We start from the raw sequence: 13,614 nt of genomic DNA on the forward strand, positions 1-13,614 counted from the left end.
ATGTGGGAGGGTGATCTAAGCAACCACTAGGTTGAGTTCTTTAAGAAGGAAGCATGCTCTCCCCTTCCTGATTTTTCTTCCTTCCCACTGACTGGATTGTGCCTGTGGTGGTTAGCTCTCCTGGACCCTGGAGATGCGGGCCACGCCCTCTCGGTGGAAGAGCAACAAGATAGAAGGAACCTGGGACCCTGACTGGGGCTGCCACATGAGCCCCAGCCTGCTTATGCTTGCAGCTGTTATGTCAAAGAGAAAGAATTGTCCCCGTTAAGCTAGGATTATGTTAGGTCTCTGTGTCAGCAGCTAATTAACACGTTGGGGGATAAACAGTTACGAAGTTCAAACAGTGTCAGCTGAGTGATATGAACAAGATGAGAAACATACTTTTAAAGGTATTTAATAAGACTTTTTTTTCAAATCAGTACAAAAATTTAAATACAAAAATGATTTGCTATTGACATGTCTCAAATCTATCATGGAAACTCAGTTACCAGTCTGTTCACCATTCATGGTATTCTGTAAAATATTTGAGAACAGTCACCCACTACAGACATTCTTTTCCCCTGTGGGATGTCATCCTGCATTAAAACTCTGTATTTAAATAACAATATTGTCAGTTTGGTCCATTTCACATGGAAAAGTTCTAGTTAATTTTGAATTAAATAGGGATTGTAGCACTATCCCTAGACTTTAGAACATGTGGTTGTTTCATCTGCTTTTACACTAAATGTGTTAACATGATGTGCAACATTCAAAAGGGAAACAAAGATACATAGATAATTATTTAAAACTCTTTTTAAATTAAATGGAGTAATTCATTTAGCTCTGAGATTAGCACCATTGTAGAATATACAGTATCCGGCATAGATTTTTCTCCTCCACTGTCTGAAAGTTAGAAGCATATGCCTGATAATACACACATGCGTGCATGCACGCGCACACACGCACACACACATGCAATTGAGTAACAACCAATAAATAAGTTGGAAGGTATTTGAAAAGTGAAATTTGGTTTTGACTAAGCTACTTTCTCTCTTGGTGGAAATAAAAAGCCCATACATGTACAGATAAATACAGTTTTATAAATCAGCTGATCTGACTTGCCTCCAAGCCATTTCAATGCAGCTTTTCAGCAGACAGAGCCCAGTGGATCCATGTGGCTCTCATAGCCATCGGCCCAAAACCAGCATCCTCAAGACCAACCCAAAGGATATTTGGCCACATAAATGCTGTCTGCTTTGAAAATGAAGGTTGGGTGGGATATGTTTTTGATGGGAAAAGTTTGTCATATAATTAGCCGTGAGTAAGAAACCACGTGGTAATGAACTCATTTCTCTTTTTAAGAAATTGAGAAGAAATGGTGCTTGTATACCATATAGGGAAAAGACAGATATTAGGCTGAGGAGAATATTCTTGATGGTTAAAATGATTCAGATTTGACATAGACACGATTCCATGTGTGTTTATACCGTATTTATTTGTGTATCTTCCCATCTGTACCTATCCCCTCATTTCAACACTCTTAACTTTGAGGAGTAGATACAAGACTCCACCACCATAGCCCCACATTATTCCCCCCAGTGGCTTATAGTGTCAGCAGCAGACTCATAGCCAACTTGAAATGCTTTGTCTGTGTTTCGAGACCAGATTTGAATGTGCAAAGCAATTAGTATGTACCTAAATGAAAACCTGGAAAAAAATTTACTTTTCTCTTTAAATTTGTATTGACTCCTGTACTTGTGGGGTGACATAAAAAGCATGGGCTGTCATTGCCCTCTGACATTCCAGGTGGCTCTTCCACAGGTTGCTTCCTGCATTTTTAGTACCTACAGCAGGAAGTAATACATCTATTTTTTAATTTAAAACTTCAGAAATTATTTTTTCAAAACAATTTATTTTCCTATGTAATTCTGAAACTCCCCCCCTCTTTCCCCAATCAAAGGACGGCTTGGATTTAGGAAATTCACTTTGGAACTTCAGATGACACACCGATTTGTATGTGTACTACACAGGGAAATTTCTTTGAAATTCAGTAGCTACTAAAAAGTACTGATATCCCCTTTGTGGGTGAAACCTCGTTGTAGCCATTTGTGTGTGTAGGCGAAGGAGGGGGATTATTATACGCATGTAAACACAATTAATAACTGCTATTTATAATGAACATTCCGCAAAACTGGAAAGTTATGAGGGGAGAGGGTTACTTTTTTTCTTATGACTTCCAAGTGTTTATATTAGTTGGGTCATAATGGAAATTACATGGAGACAACAAGAAAGAAAAAAAAAATCACAGGAAAAAAAAAACAACAAGCAAAAAGAACCCGTGAGGAATAAATGAGTTACTTCCTACTCATGTCTCCCAGCTGGTTTGTTAGCTCCCTACGGGGCACTGTCTTAGGCCCCACAGAAGTGTCTCATCCAGTGCTAGGCACACAGAAGGCACGAGTAAATACACTACAGTTGTTCTTCTAGGGACACTAGACACACAATTCTGAGTAGAACTCTTGTTGTGAAAGACACAGCCTCCGACAGGGGAGAAACATCCCTTGGAGTAAAGCTCTACCCTGGTTCTCTGTCCACGCCTCACTGGGGAAAAGCACTGCAGAGCTCTCCCACATCCCATGGCAAAGTATCTGCACAAATACAGAGGAAATTATGCAAGTAAATACGGTATGTAATTGTTATCATTGACGTTTCTTTAAGCCATATTTATAAATATTTTAAAGTAAACAGTATGAGCGAGTGACTTTCATTAGCTATGCTCTTTCATACTGAAATACTTTGATCTGAATAAGCAGGTTATCATGGAAGCACATAACATAAACAGCTAATACGATTCCAGTGGGTACAACACAAGTGTCAGTACTTGATACATAAATCTATCCCATCATTTTCAATCACAAGCTGCTGTGCAGAGCACTAAACATGCATCTTAGTTTTTATTTGTACACGATGGTTCAGACTTTCACTTAAATATAACTTTCCAACTATATAAATGTTTTGAAGCAATTATGTTTCCCATTTGGATTTTTTGGTGCATCCTTTTCTTTTCTTCTATTAAATTTCTCTCTTTTTTTTCTTTCTTACATGGGATACAATAAATACCCTGAAAAAGAGGAATGGACATACTGCCCAGCATACAGTCCCGCAGCCTGTTCAGAGGGCATCTGGAGGAACACCCGGTCTCCGGGCCGGAGCAGCAGCACCGCGCTCCCGGACGCCTGGTCCAGGAAGCCCTTCTTGTACTCGTCATACGTGTACATCATGGGCTCGTTGTTCTTGAACAGAGCAACCCACACGTTGCCCCCCTTGCAGTGAACGTGGTATGCAAAGTAGTAGACCCCAGGGACCTCACAGGTGAAGATGCCCGTCTGCGGGTTGTAGTTCTGTCTGCCGTTATAGAGCAGTTTGTCAAACTTCACTGGGGCCCCCACAGGTGGGAAAGGCGCAGTCAGCTCAGCGGTAAATGCAGGCATCTCATAGGCTGGCCCTCCGTTCTTGCCTTTCTTAGCCCCATAGGCGTGGGGGGGTTTCACTCCGTCAATTCCCAGCCCCATATCGGGTAGATACTCTCCATGGGGTGGTGGTGTCGGGGGCATCACAGCTGGGAGTCCCGGGGGCCCTGGAGGGCCTGGGGGCCCTGGAAGGCCAGGCTGGCCTTGGGGACCAAGGGCACCAGGCTTCCCTGGGGCGCCATGAAGTCCTGCTACTCCGGGCTTCCCTACTCCAGGGAACCCAGGTGGCCCTGGGAGACCCGGTTCCCCTTTGGGGCCAGGAATTCCAGGCGGTCCAATGGGGCCACTCGGGCCTGCAATCCCTGGGATACCTGGGGGGCCCTGTAAGCCCTGTTCCCCTGGGATTCCTGGCTCTCCCTTCTGTCCAAGCAGCCCTGGGGCACCAGGGAGCCCTGGCAAACCTTTATACCCAGCTTCCCCCTTGGGCCCTATGGGACCTGGCAAACCCCTCATGCCGGGGGGCCCAGCTTCACCAAGGAAACCTGGCTTTCCTGGGAAGCCTTGAAGCCCTGGCTCACCCTTGGGACCTAGTGGCCCCTGTGGTCCCACAGCCCCACCTTCTCCTTTGGGTCCGGGGAAACCGATAGCCCCTGGAGGGCCCATGGGACCTGGGATTCCAGGCAGGCCTGGCTCTCCTGGTGGGCCCCCCAATCCAGGGGCACCTGCTGGTCCTCTCTCCCCTCTTGGTCCCAGAGCCCCAGGAAGACCCACTATGCCCCTGTCGCCTTTGGGGCCTGGGAAGCCGGGTTTCCCGATCCCTGGAGGGCCTGGGGGTCCTGGCAGTCCTGGCAGTCCTTGTTCCCCTTTGCCACCTGGAAATCCTGGCTGCCCAGGGATCCCATCCTGGCCTGGTTTTCCAATTCCAGGCATCCCAGGAGGTCCTTGAAACCCTGGGACCCCTATAGGGCCTTGTGGCCCAGGTTCGCCTGGAGGGCCTGGCTTTCCCAGGGGGCCCTGGGGCCCAGGGAAGCCTGTCACTCCTGGTTTGCCCACTCCTGGAAGTCCGACAGGGCCGGGAGGGCCATGCATCCCTGGAGGACCCTTCAGGCCTGGCAGACCTGGCATCCCGAAGCCCTTCTCTCCTTTAGGACCCTGAAGGCCGGGAGGTCCTGGTGGTCCTTTGGGTCCTCGCTCACCTTTGGTACCTGGTTGCCCTGGTAACCCTGGCCCACCTGGCTTCCCAATGCCAGGAAGTCCGTGAGGCCCTGGAGGTCCTTGCGGTCCTGGGATCCCCATGGGTCCGATCTCCCCTTTGGGTCCAATTTCACCTTTGGCCCCAGGCATTCCCATGGCTCCTGGCTTTCCTGGCATTCCAGGCATACCTGGCTTTCCAATTCCTGGATATCCCTGTGGCCCTGGTTTTCCTTTGATTCCAGGTATCCCTTGACCTGGTAAGCCAGGGGGCCCAGGTGGTCCTCTTGGGCCAGGCTCTCCACGGGGACCTTGCTCCCCCCGTAAACTGGCTAATGGTATTTCTGCTGGGAGAGGGGGGAGAGAGAGAGAAGGAGGGAGGGAGGGAGGGAGAGTGAGAGAGTGAGAGAGTGAGAGAGAGAGAGAGAGAGAGAGAGAGAGAGAGAGAGAGAGAGATTAATATTGATCATCCCTCACTTCGATCATTATTTACTTCTGACACATTTGCCTATTACTTATCAAGAGGAAAGACTAGGAATAATGTGCTCGTGTTCCAGGACTGTATTATCAGTACTTACTGGACAATCAGGCTGATAATTTCTTTGTCATATTTGAGATACTGTTCTGGGAACTGATATCTGTGGCTGCTTTTATCAGCATTAGTTAAGTAAAACAGCTAAAAAGTAATGAAGAAACATTCTTCCTAGTATAAACTTGGAGATATTATGGTGTATTCACTATAAAGAGTTCAAAGAAGGACAAAGAAAAATCAAAGTTGCCTATAAGCCCACTACTCAGAGATAATCGCTTGACATTTATCTGTATTTCCATCTCATGTGTTCTCTATATATGTACATATGTATGTATATATGTGTGTGTGTGTGTGTGTGTGTGTATTTCAAACAATGTTGGAGTCATTTTTATTTTTTCCCTATTTAATGTTATACTCTATTTTTCTATGTCCTTGAATTTTAAATATAATATATGGAAAAATAATATTTCCTCTTGTGCTGAAATATACTATGATGTAGAGGATGACCGTCATTATCATGTAGACTCAGGGAAGAATAGAAGCATTTTATTTTTATTTTGTATGTGGTTTAATAACATCTTAAAATCTGTCCTCTAAAGTCAAATCGATGTGTTTAATTTCTTTAATATGCTGTAGGATTTCCTAAGCCTCAAATATTAATTCTTCAATTTAATAAGTTACTTCTCACTTGCAAATTTGGTTTTTAAACAGGAGTAGTGAATAAGGTATTTTAGGATGATAAACAGTGCGGAAAAGGAGTTAAACTGGGATTAGCAGGAAGCTCAGCTTCTCTTTCTGGCCTTGAAATGAGATCTTGACTGGGTCACTTAAGCCATCAGCATCCCTGCTTGCCTGTCTGTACAGCAAGAATAATACACCCACACTACAAGATTAGAAAATAGATGTGAAAGGCGTATGCTTTCTCGAATTGTTATCGAAATACAAAACACATGTAATTATATTGATTATGCTATGCCTTGCAGAGAAACACAACTCTGGACCTCTCATGCTACTGAGAGTAAGGAATAACATAAAAAAATGAAATTGATGGTCCCAAAGTCGTATATTAACCGTTAGTTGCATCTTAATCCTGACCATTGTATTTTTCACTGAGCTACTGTCAGGGAACAAAATAGAACCACAGAACTCATGTATTTTCCAAATTCCTCAGTTGCAATCTGGTACCCATCTGAATAAGTACAGGAAGTTTCAAAATCCAGGCAGGCCATTCAAGAAAGGAAGGAAAACAAATGACTGAGATAATCCCCTAAGTGGAATATCAGCTCCTAAAGGGAAGAAAACTGGAAATACTTCTTTTATGCTAATAGGATTACTACTGTACAATTAGGGTGTGCTCTTGCTAAGCAGGAACTGTGTAGCTCCTTTGTCAAGCGAGCATCTGGGGCAGGGTCACATCACATTCATCAGGAATCCCTAATGTCTAGCACGTGCCTGGAGTATATTCTGTTCTTCCTTAGGTTTTGTTGAATGACCAACTGCAGCAACTCAAAGTTTTTATGGTACTTTAGCATTTATTTAGTACTTACCTTATGTCATAGACTCTCTCAATAATCCTACTTTACAAATGAAGAAAAGTAGTTTCAAAGAGGTTAAATGACTAGGTTTCTCTCCTTTCTGGCCTCTAGGCACTCAGGCCTATTAGTAGTACCAAATCCAGTAGTTCCCCAAAAGCAGAGCTTCCTGCTTTTGCAGGGACCAGTGGGAATGGCCTCCACCGCCTCAAAGGGAATTGCTACTCTGATTGCAATTCCTTTCCTGCAAGTGCTAGGTTTCCTACGTTTCTTATAAACCAACTGAGTTTATAAGAAAATGTCTCTCGGGAATTCCCTGGTGGCCCAGTGGTTAAAACTCTGTGTTCTCACTGCCAAGGGTCCGGGTTCAATCCCTGGTCGGGGAACTAAGATTCCACAAGCCACACGGTGTGGCCAAAAAAAAAAAAAGAAGACTTAAAAAAATTTTAAAAAAAGAAAATGTCTCTCACAGTGATAGGCATTTTGCTGGTGTTGAATAACTAATGAATATGCCTAGAAAGTAATGGAGAGATTTTCAGGTAACATCATCTCTAGGTAGGTATATAGTCTGTACTCTTTGGGCTCCTTCTGTAGATTTATTGATTGACATATGTAACAACTTAATTAGAGCACTCTTAAAAACACGTTTATCTGGCACCTAGTTTACAAAGTGCTTTCATATGATTTTTTTAACACAGCAGGTTCTTATAACATTGCTCTCCTAGTTCTGAAGACTGACATCACTTCTTTTTTCTTTTTTTCCACTGCTATATCCCTTAGCATTTTGGCTTAGAGCCGGACACAAAAAGAGATGCTCATTAGTTGCTGTATGTTTGAATAAAGAAATAATGAGTAAGGGACTAAACTTATTTGTTATGAAGTATGCTTTTTGTCATTTGATGCTGTTGAAATAAGAAAGCACAACATACAATAATTTTGTCTTTCTTCAAGACCTGAACTTTTCAAGGATAGGGTTTAGGACACAGGCAGTTAATGAATGTCAGTCACACATGCTAAAAGAAACATGTCTAAAATTTAGCTCTCCCCACCCGCAGCGTATTGTTTAGGGTTTTGGAAAGCTGCTGTCTTACAGCAGAACCGAAGTATGTTACCTTTGCCTTTCTTGGGTGCTGCTTCCTTGCCCATTCTTGGTGCCGGCTGAATTTCCTTCATATATTGGGGTAGATGTGGATACTCTTTGCCATACTGCATGTGGGGCAGCTCCTTGCCCATGTTAAGGCCATCTTTACCCAAAGGCATGTGAGGTACTTGCTGGCCCAGGGGCTGGTATTGTGGAATTTGCGGTGGAATCTGAGGAGGAATTTGAGGTGGCAGCGGCTTGATGCCATAGTAGGCACCAGCTTGGATGAGCCGGATGGAACCCAGGGAAATGGTAAGCAGTACTCCCAGCAGCTGCAGAAGGGCAGGTGGACCAGCCATCACCTGTGGAGGAAGGTACGCACCAACATGGTGAAAATCAGCCGACCAGGTGACCGGAGTTTACTTAGGGAAAGAAGGGAGAAAAAAAGAAAAGGAATCATGGTCTTTATTAGCAGAACTTCATGAGTGGAAGACAAATGGAAGGGAAGGTGTCACCTTTCAAGAGAAAACAAACAGACAAAACCCAGGAAAGTGTAGGATCTATCAAATGAAGGCAGCTGGTGGGATTGTAAGCTATGGGGAGACTGCTGGTTGTCCCTGAACATGAGCTCTGCCCTCTCCCATAGTATTGGCACCCCTGACTTTCAGCTGGAATAGAGCAAGGCTAGAATGACGGCATTTCATTTAGAAGTGGCCACGTGACAAAGTTCTGGTCTGTTGCGTGTAGTTGTAATGGGTGCAACTTCCAAGAATGCTCCTTAAGGGGAGTGAGCATGTTCTTCCTTTTGCTTCTTCCCACTGGCTGGAACGTGGATATATATTACCCAGAAACAGGCCAGACACCATGAACCATGGAGTGAAAGCTGTGCATTGAGGATGGTAGAGCAATAAGCTAGAAGAAACCTGAGCCTTGGTTGAACTTGGAGGCGCTATATATTGATATTCATCCTTAAGTTTGGAATTTGTTTACGCAAGAGAGAAAGATTTACCTTCTTTAAGCCATTATTTTGGGTGCCATACATTTTCACTGAACTTAATCCTAACAGATAGAATAGATTCTCCAAAATGAAGCAAACTTAGTGGCAAGTCATAACTTTGTTAGTAAGTGCTGAAATTCTATATTCTATTGTAAATGGAAACAGTTAATAATTTATAGGCTTTATGCCAGGGGCAGTAGTTTTTCCATATGTCAGATGTCCTTTGGCTGCTTTGGTGTGGTCATAAACGTATAAAGGTTAAAGAGCAAACAAGAACAACAATAAAAACCGAAGATATCTTCTGAATTGGAAAGAAGGTACTTCATGTGACAGCCCCAAAATGTCATTTAAAAAAAAATCACCATCATAATTATGTACATACAGGGATACCATTTCTTTCTTCTAATTATGTACTATGAAGTCATTTGTTCAGAATTAGGTTTATTGGACCTGGAGATCATTAAAGTTTATCTTTGTACTATTATGAAGAAAGGAGTTTACAAAGCAAATTTGTTGTGTAAATAAGATAGAGATGTTTACTCGCAAGAATAAGCTGTTTTTAAGCCTTTTAATAGCACCCTTTGCAAATTAGTAATTAGTAGAATAAGTATAAATGAGGTTTATCTGTTTATAAAAAACAGCTCGAGATGGGTGTTTGGAAACGCGCAGGGTTGAAGAACCAACATCCCAGGGAACTGCAGTTTTCACAAGTTCCCGCTAGAGGGCAAGTGTGGTACACATTGACGTCTGCTCAGTTACCCGGAGGTCCTAAAACTACACATAAGGCTTTGCTTCCACATCTTATAGAGGGACTTAACGAAAATCTGAATCCTAAATGGAGTGTCATCATAATGCTGAGAGATGGGACGTGGCGGGGTGGGGGGAGGGGGGGAATTGGGGGGATGGAGAAAGAAGTGGCAAGTTTCTCACAATTTTTAATGTAAATGTCTTCTGGAAAACTTTGAGTAAACTTGAGTAAATAATTTAATACAATAACTAACTGAGTAAATAATTTAAGTTCCATTCTCCTAAGAGTTTGTTTTCTTTGCTTCTGCCTTACTTAATTCTGGATCATAGTTTTCCACTTCTTAGAAAATGTGGGTTGACTTTGCAACATCGTATTCAAGAGTAATGCCAAGAGTATGAACAGGCTACAGAAGAATTGGTTAATAAAAAGCACCTAAGAAAATATTTAGTAAAAATCTCCACCATGAAATTCACTGCATTACAATTTTTCTAAATATACTAACTAATCATTTTTCCCCCTTTGGGGTGAAAATGAAGAAACATCTGTCAGCAAAATGATTTATACAACTTTCTCTATTTCATAAGTCAGAGTAGTCTTCGAAAACTATTTGTTTCAAGTGTACTCTAAATGGGAGAAGATAGAAAGCTGTTATTTTATGTCCTTATATGAATGATTAATTGTTATAAACCATTTGGAAAGAGCCACAAAATTAATATTGATTTATACTCAATAGTCAACTTTATTTTAAATGGAAAAAGAACATCTGTTGTAAGTACTCAACAGTAGTTTATTGAGTATTTATGAGACACAATGAGAGACCCACCCAGGGATTACAAAGATGACTATAATATGGTCAATAGGCCCTGCCCTCAAGGAGCTTACACTTCTTGGTAGGAGTGACAGATGTGTAAACTATTAATGAGTAGCAAAGGATATGGGGGGGGAGTAAATTTTCTTCTCACTTCTGTTCTTTAGTATCTAAAATCCTTTCCCTTTGAAGTAACAACATTTCCCATTTTCCTTCATATTTTCCCAGAGATATTCTCTGAATATGCACACCCATTTAAGACAAATTACAGCCTGTTCTACGCACCACTGTTCCTTACTTTTTTTACTCATAAGACCAGAACTTCATCTTAATTTTGTGTATCTGAACAGATCCCTTCAACTTCTTTTGTTAAAAATAAGACTCAGTTGTTCTCTAAACCCCATCTGACTCTAACATTCAATGTCTAAGGCAGTCACAAGAGAGCTGATAGTGGTAATATCTGGTGATGTGTAGCCTGAGATTTAATTCTAACTTTGGAGGTTAATGAGTTTCACTATTAAACCCTGAACTTGGAGTGATAATAGATAGCATGCTTCGTCCTTCACCCTTCCTTCAATTCAGTGGATGTGTTGGATTTACTTAATTATCTTCAAACCAGGACAGTCTAATGAAACACTGGAAAATTGGAAGAGGGTGAAATGCTTGGAAGAAGACCAGTTGAATACCAAAGGCTCACTGGGATTCTGCTCTACTACAATTATTTCCTCTCATAGGCTTGGCCTTTCTCTCCTGAAAACTACCTCTTTCAGTCTGCCATCTGCCGTTTCTCTGGATCTTTATTTAAATAAACTTCATTCAGTTTTAGCTTGAATATTTATGTAGGGGCCCTGGTTAGAATTTACCACTTGACTTATCCTTACTCATTTCCCTCTTGTCCCTGAGGGTATTTTTGGTGATCAAAGTGGTGTGGAGATTCTCCCCAAATCACTCAAAAGAACATCAGATTTGTGTAACACTGTACAAACACCTGGTGGGAAGAAGGAACCTCAGAATTCCTGCTAGGGAGAAATGGTGGTAGTGGGTTTTCTTGCCTCGTTTTTCTTTTTCTAAGGATGTAGAGCACAATAATGCTGTGAGTTCTGTTTAATGTGTTCTTGGGTTTCTATTTGATAACCGTTATGTGGTGTGTGTGTGCTTGAGTACATGTGAACATAAACATACATACTGTGTGTGAACACTGGATCTTTGCCAGCCAGGCTAGCTTAGTGATGGGTGTCATGTCATACAGGAAGCGCATTGTAGAAGAAACCAAAAGGCAGGAGTTGAGTTGTAGCTCTGCCATTCTCTGTGTTTATAACTTTCTGCAAGTCCCTTATCTTCACTGAGCTTCAGTTTCCTTGCTTATAAAACAGAAATTATAATCTCTGACTCTCCCACAGTGCTGTTCAAGGGCACAAATGATACTATGAATTCTTTGTAAGCCGAAAAGCACTCCTCACGTTTGTTATTATTAATGGAGTGTGACCAAAAAGACAAATCAAAACCAACTGAAATGTCAAAGACTTTCAAAAAAGGATACTAGCCAAAGAAAATGTGAGGTTAACTGCAATAATGATAAACCTAACATGAATAAAACAATAATGGCCATTAAAATGTACTTGTTAAAAATGGCAAGAAAGAACAGCTGAACCAAGGCGGTTATTCATTCTGGGGTCAGAGTCGCCAGTCCTAGTCACTGTTTGAACAGCCCTAAATGGTTCCCTATATTTGGGCAGGGCTGCAGAGAGTTTCAGTTTCCTCATGTGATCTGTAATGTATATAACAGAGTAATGTGATATATATTATTTTAGACGCTCCTCAGCATTTTATTTGTATGTTGATCCTCATGAGATTTTGGCTTACTGTCTGAAAGAATGTTTAAGTATTTAAACCTTCAATCCTTGCCCTAAATCCAACTTTCCCAACTTTCCCAGACAGCTTTCCCTTTCCCTTTCCCAGCATGTCTGTATTTGGGTATGTGTGTCCATGTTGTATGCGGTGTGGACAAGCCTCTCTCATCTGCTGCCGGATGGCCCTCCTCTGTGCCCCCTACTTGCCCCCTCACACAGAGTTTGTAGTTTCTCAAGGCTTCAGATTCACCACACCTAAAACAAGGGAAAGTCACACAGTATCCTACTCCTCCAATATTTACCAGAATTGTTTTCTTGGCTTTTCCATGCCTCTCAAAGAAAATTCTCTCCTGATTGATTGCTTTTCTCAGGGAAATTCATTTGCTAGATACAGATATTTATGGTATACCTACTAAGTGTTACAAACTGTTCTGGGGATTAGAGAAAGAGAGGTGAATTAGAGAGGTAAGTCCCTGATCTCATTGAACTCACATTCTAGTGTGGGAAGACATGTAATTAACAAGTTAAAAATAAATTTTGTAATCTCAGATTTAAGTGCTGTGAAGAAAATAAAGCAGGGGAAAGGGCTTGAAAATGGCTTGGGGTGGTAGATGCTGTTTTGGAAGGATGGTGGGGGAAGACCTCTCTGAGGAAGTAAATTTTGGATAGAGGTGCGAAGGTTGAAAGGTTTATTTATCTCTCTTAAGACACAATACTGGAAAAAAGAAAGAGTCTTATTAATGATAACGGTAGCTGTATGTACCATTCATTAATGTAAACCCCTGTTTCAAGACTCTGTTCCTCATCTATGTCAGTCCTCATTTTGACCTCTTTTTTCATGGTATTCTTGTTTTTCTGGAGGATTCTTATTCTTTTTAAACCCCTCTCCATATTTCAACCCTACTGTATTGGTTTGCTGGGACTGCAATAAAAAAAGTACCCCAGACTGAGTGGCTCAAACAACAGAAATTTAGTTCCTCACAATTCTGGAGGCTAGAAGTCCAAGATAAAGGTATTTGTAGACTGTGTTTCTTCTGAGGCCTCTCTCCTTGGCTTGTAGATGGCCATCTACTCCCTGCGTCTTCACATGGTCTTTCTTCTGCATGTCTGTGTCCTAATCTCTTCTTATAAGGACACCAGTCATATTAGATTAGGGCCTACCCTTAATTTCCTCCTTAAAGACGCTATCTCCAAATGCAGTCATTCTGAAGTATGGGGAATTGGGACTCCAACATATGATTTGGGGGGACACAACTCAGCCCATAACACCTACCATTCCTCCAGACCAACTCAATTCCTACCTCTTCTGTAAAGTCTTCCCTACCTACCTCCTCAAACATCATTATTCTGCTAGTACTACTGAAAGTTTACACAAAGTTAAATATAATTCGAATCAACCTTATTTTTTTTCCTATTGTTTTTTGTC

At 41.9% G+C, this 13,614-nt stretch overlaps 1 protein-coding gene across 4 annotated transcripts in view; it reads right to left on the minus strand.

Annotated features, from left to right (window-relative positions):
* Positions 1 to 378: 378 nt before the first annotated feature.
* The window catches only part of COL8A1 (collagen type VIII alpha 1 chain), a 154,982-nt gene continuing 141,746 nt past the window's right edge, over positions 379 to 13,614 (minus strand). For 2 of the 4 annotated variants that reach the window (XM_032630264.1, XM_032630265.1), the window contains 2 exons: positions 7,817 to 8,147; positions 379 to 4,984 (listed from right to left, as the gene is read on the minus strand). In XM_032630264.1, coding sequence (XP_032486155.1) covers positions 3,078 to 4,984; positions 7,817 to 8,144 — 2,235 coding nt within the window. In that variant the 5' untranslated portion in view covers positions 8,145 to 8,147 and the 3' untranslated portion in view covers positions 379 to 3,077. Of the gene's footprint in view, positions 4,988 to 7,816; positions 8,148 to 13,614 lie in introns of all 4 variants that reach the window. The other 2 variants (XM_032630263.1, XM_032630262.1) reach the window with 1 other exon arrangement.

This window comes from Phocoena sinus, chromosome 4 (assembly GCF_008692025.1).
Source record: "Phocoena sinus isolate mPhoSin1 chromosome 4, mPhoSin1.pri, whole genome shotgun sequence".
NCBI classification, from domain to species: Eukaryota; Metazoa; Chordata; class Mammalia; order Artiodactyla; family Phocoenidae; genus Phocoena; species Phocoena sinus.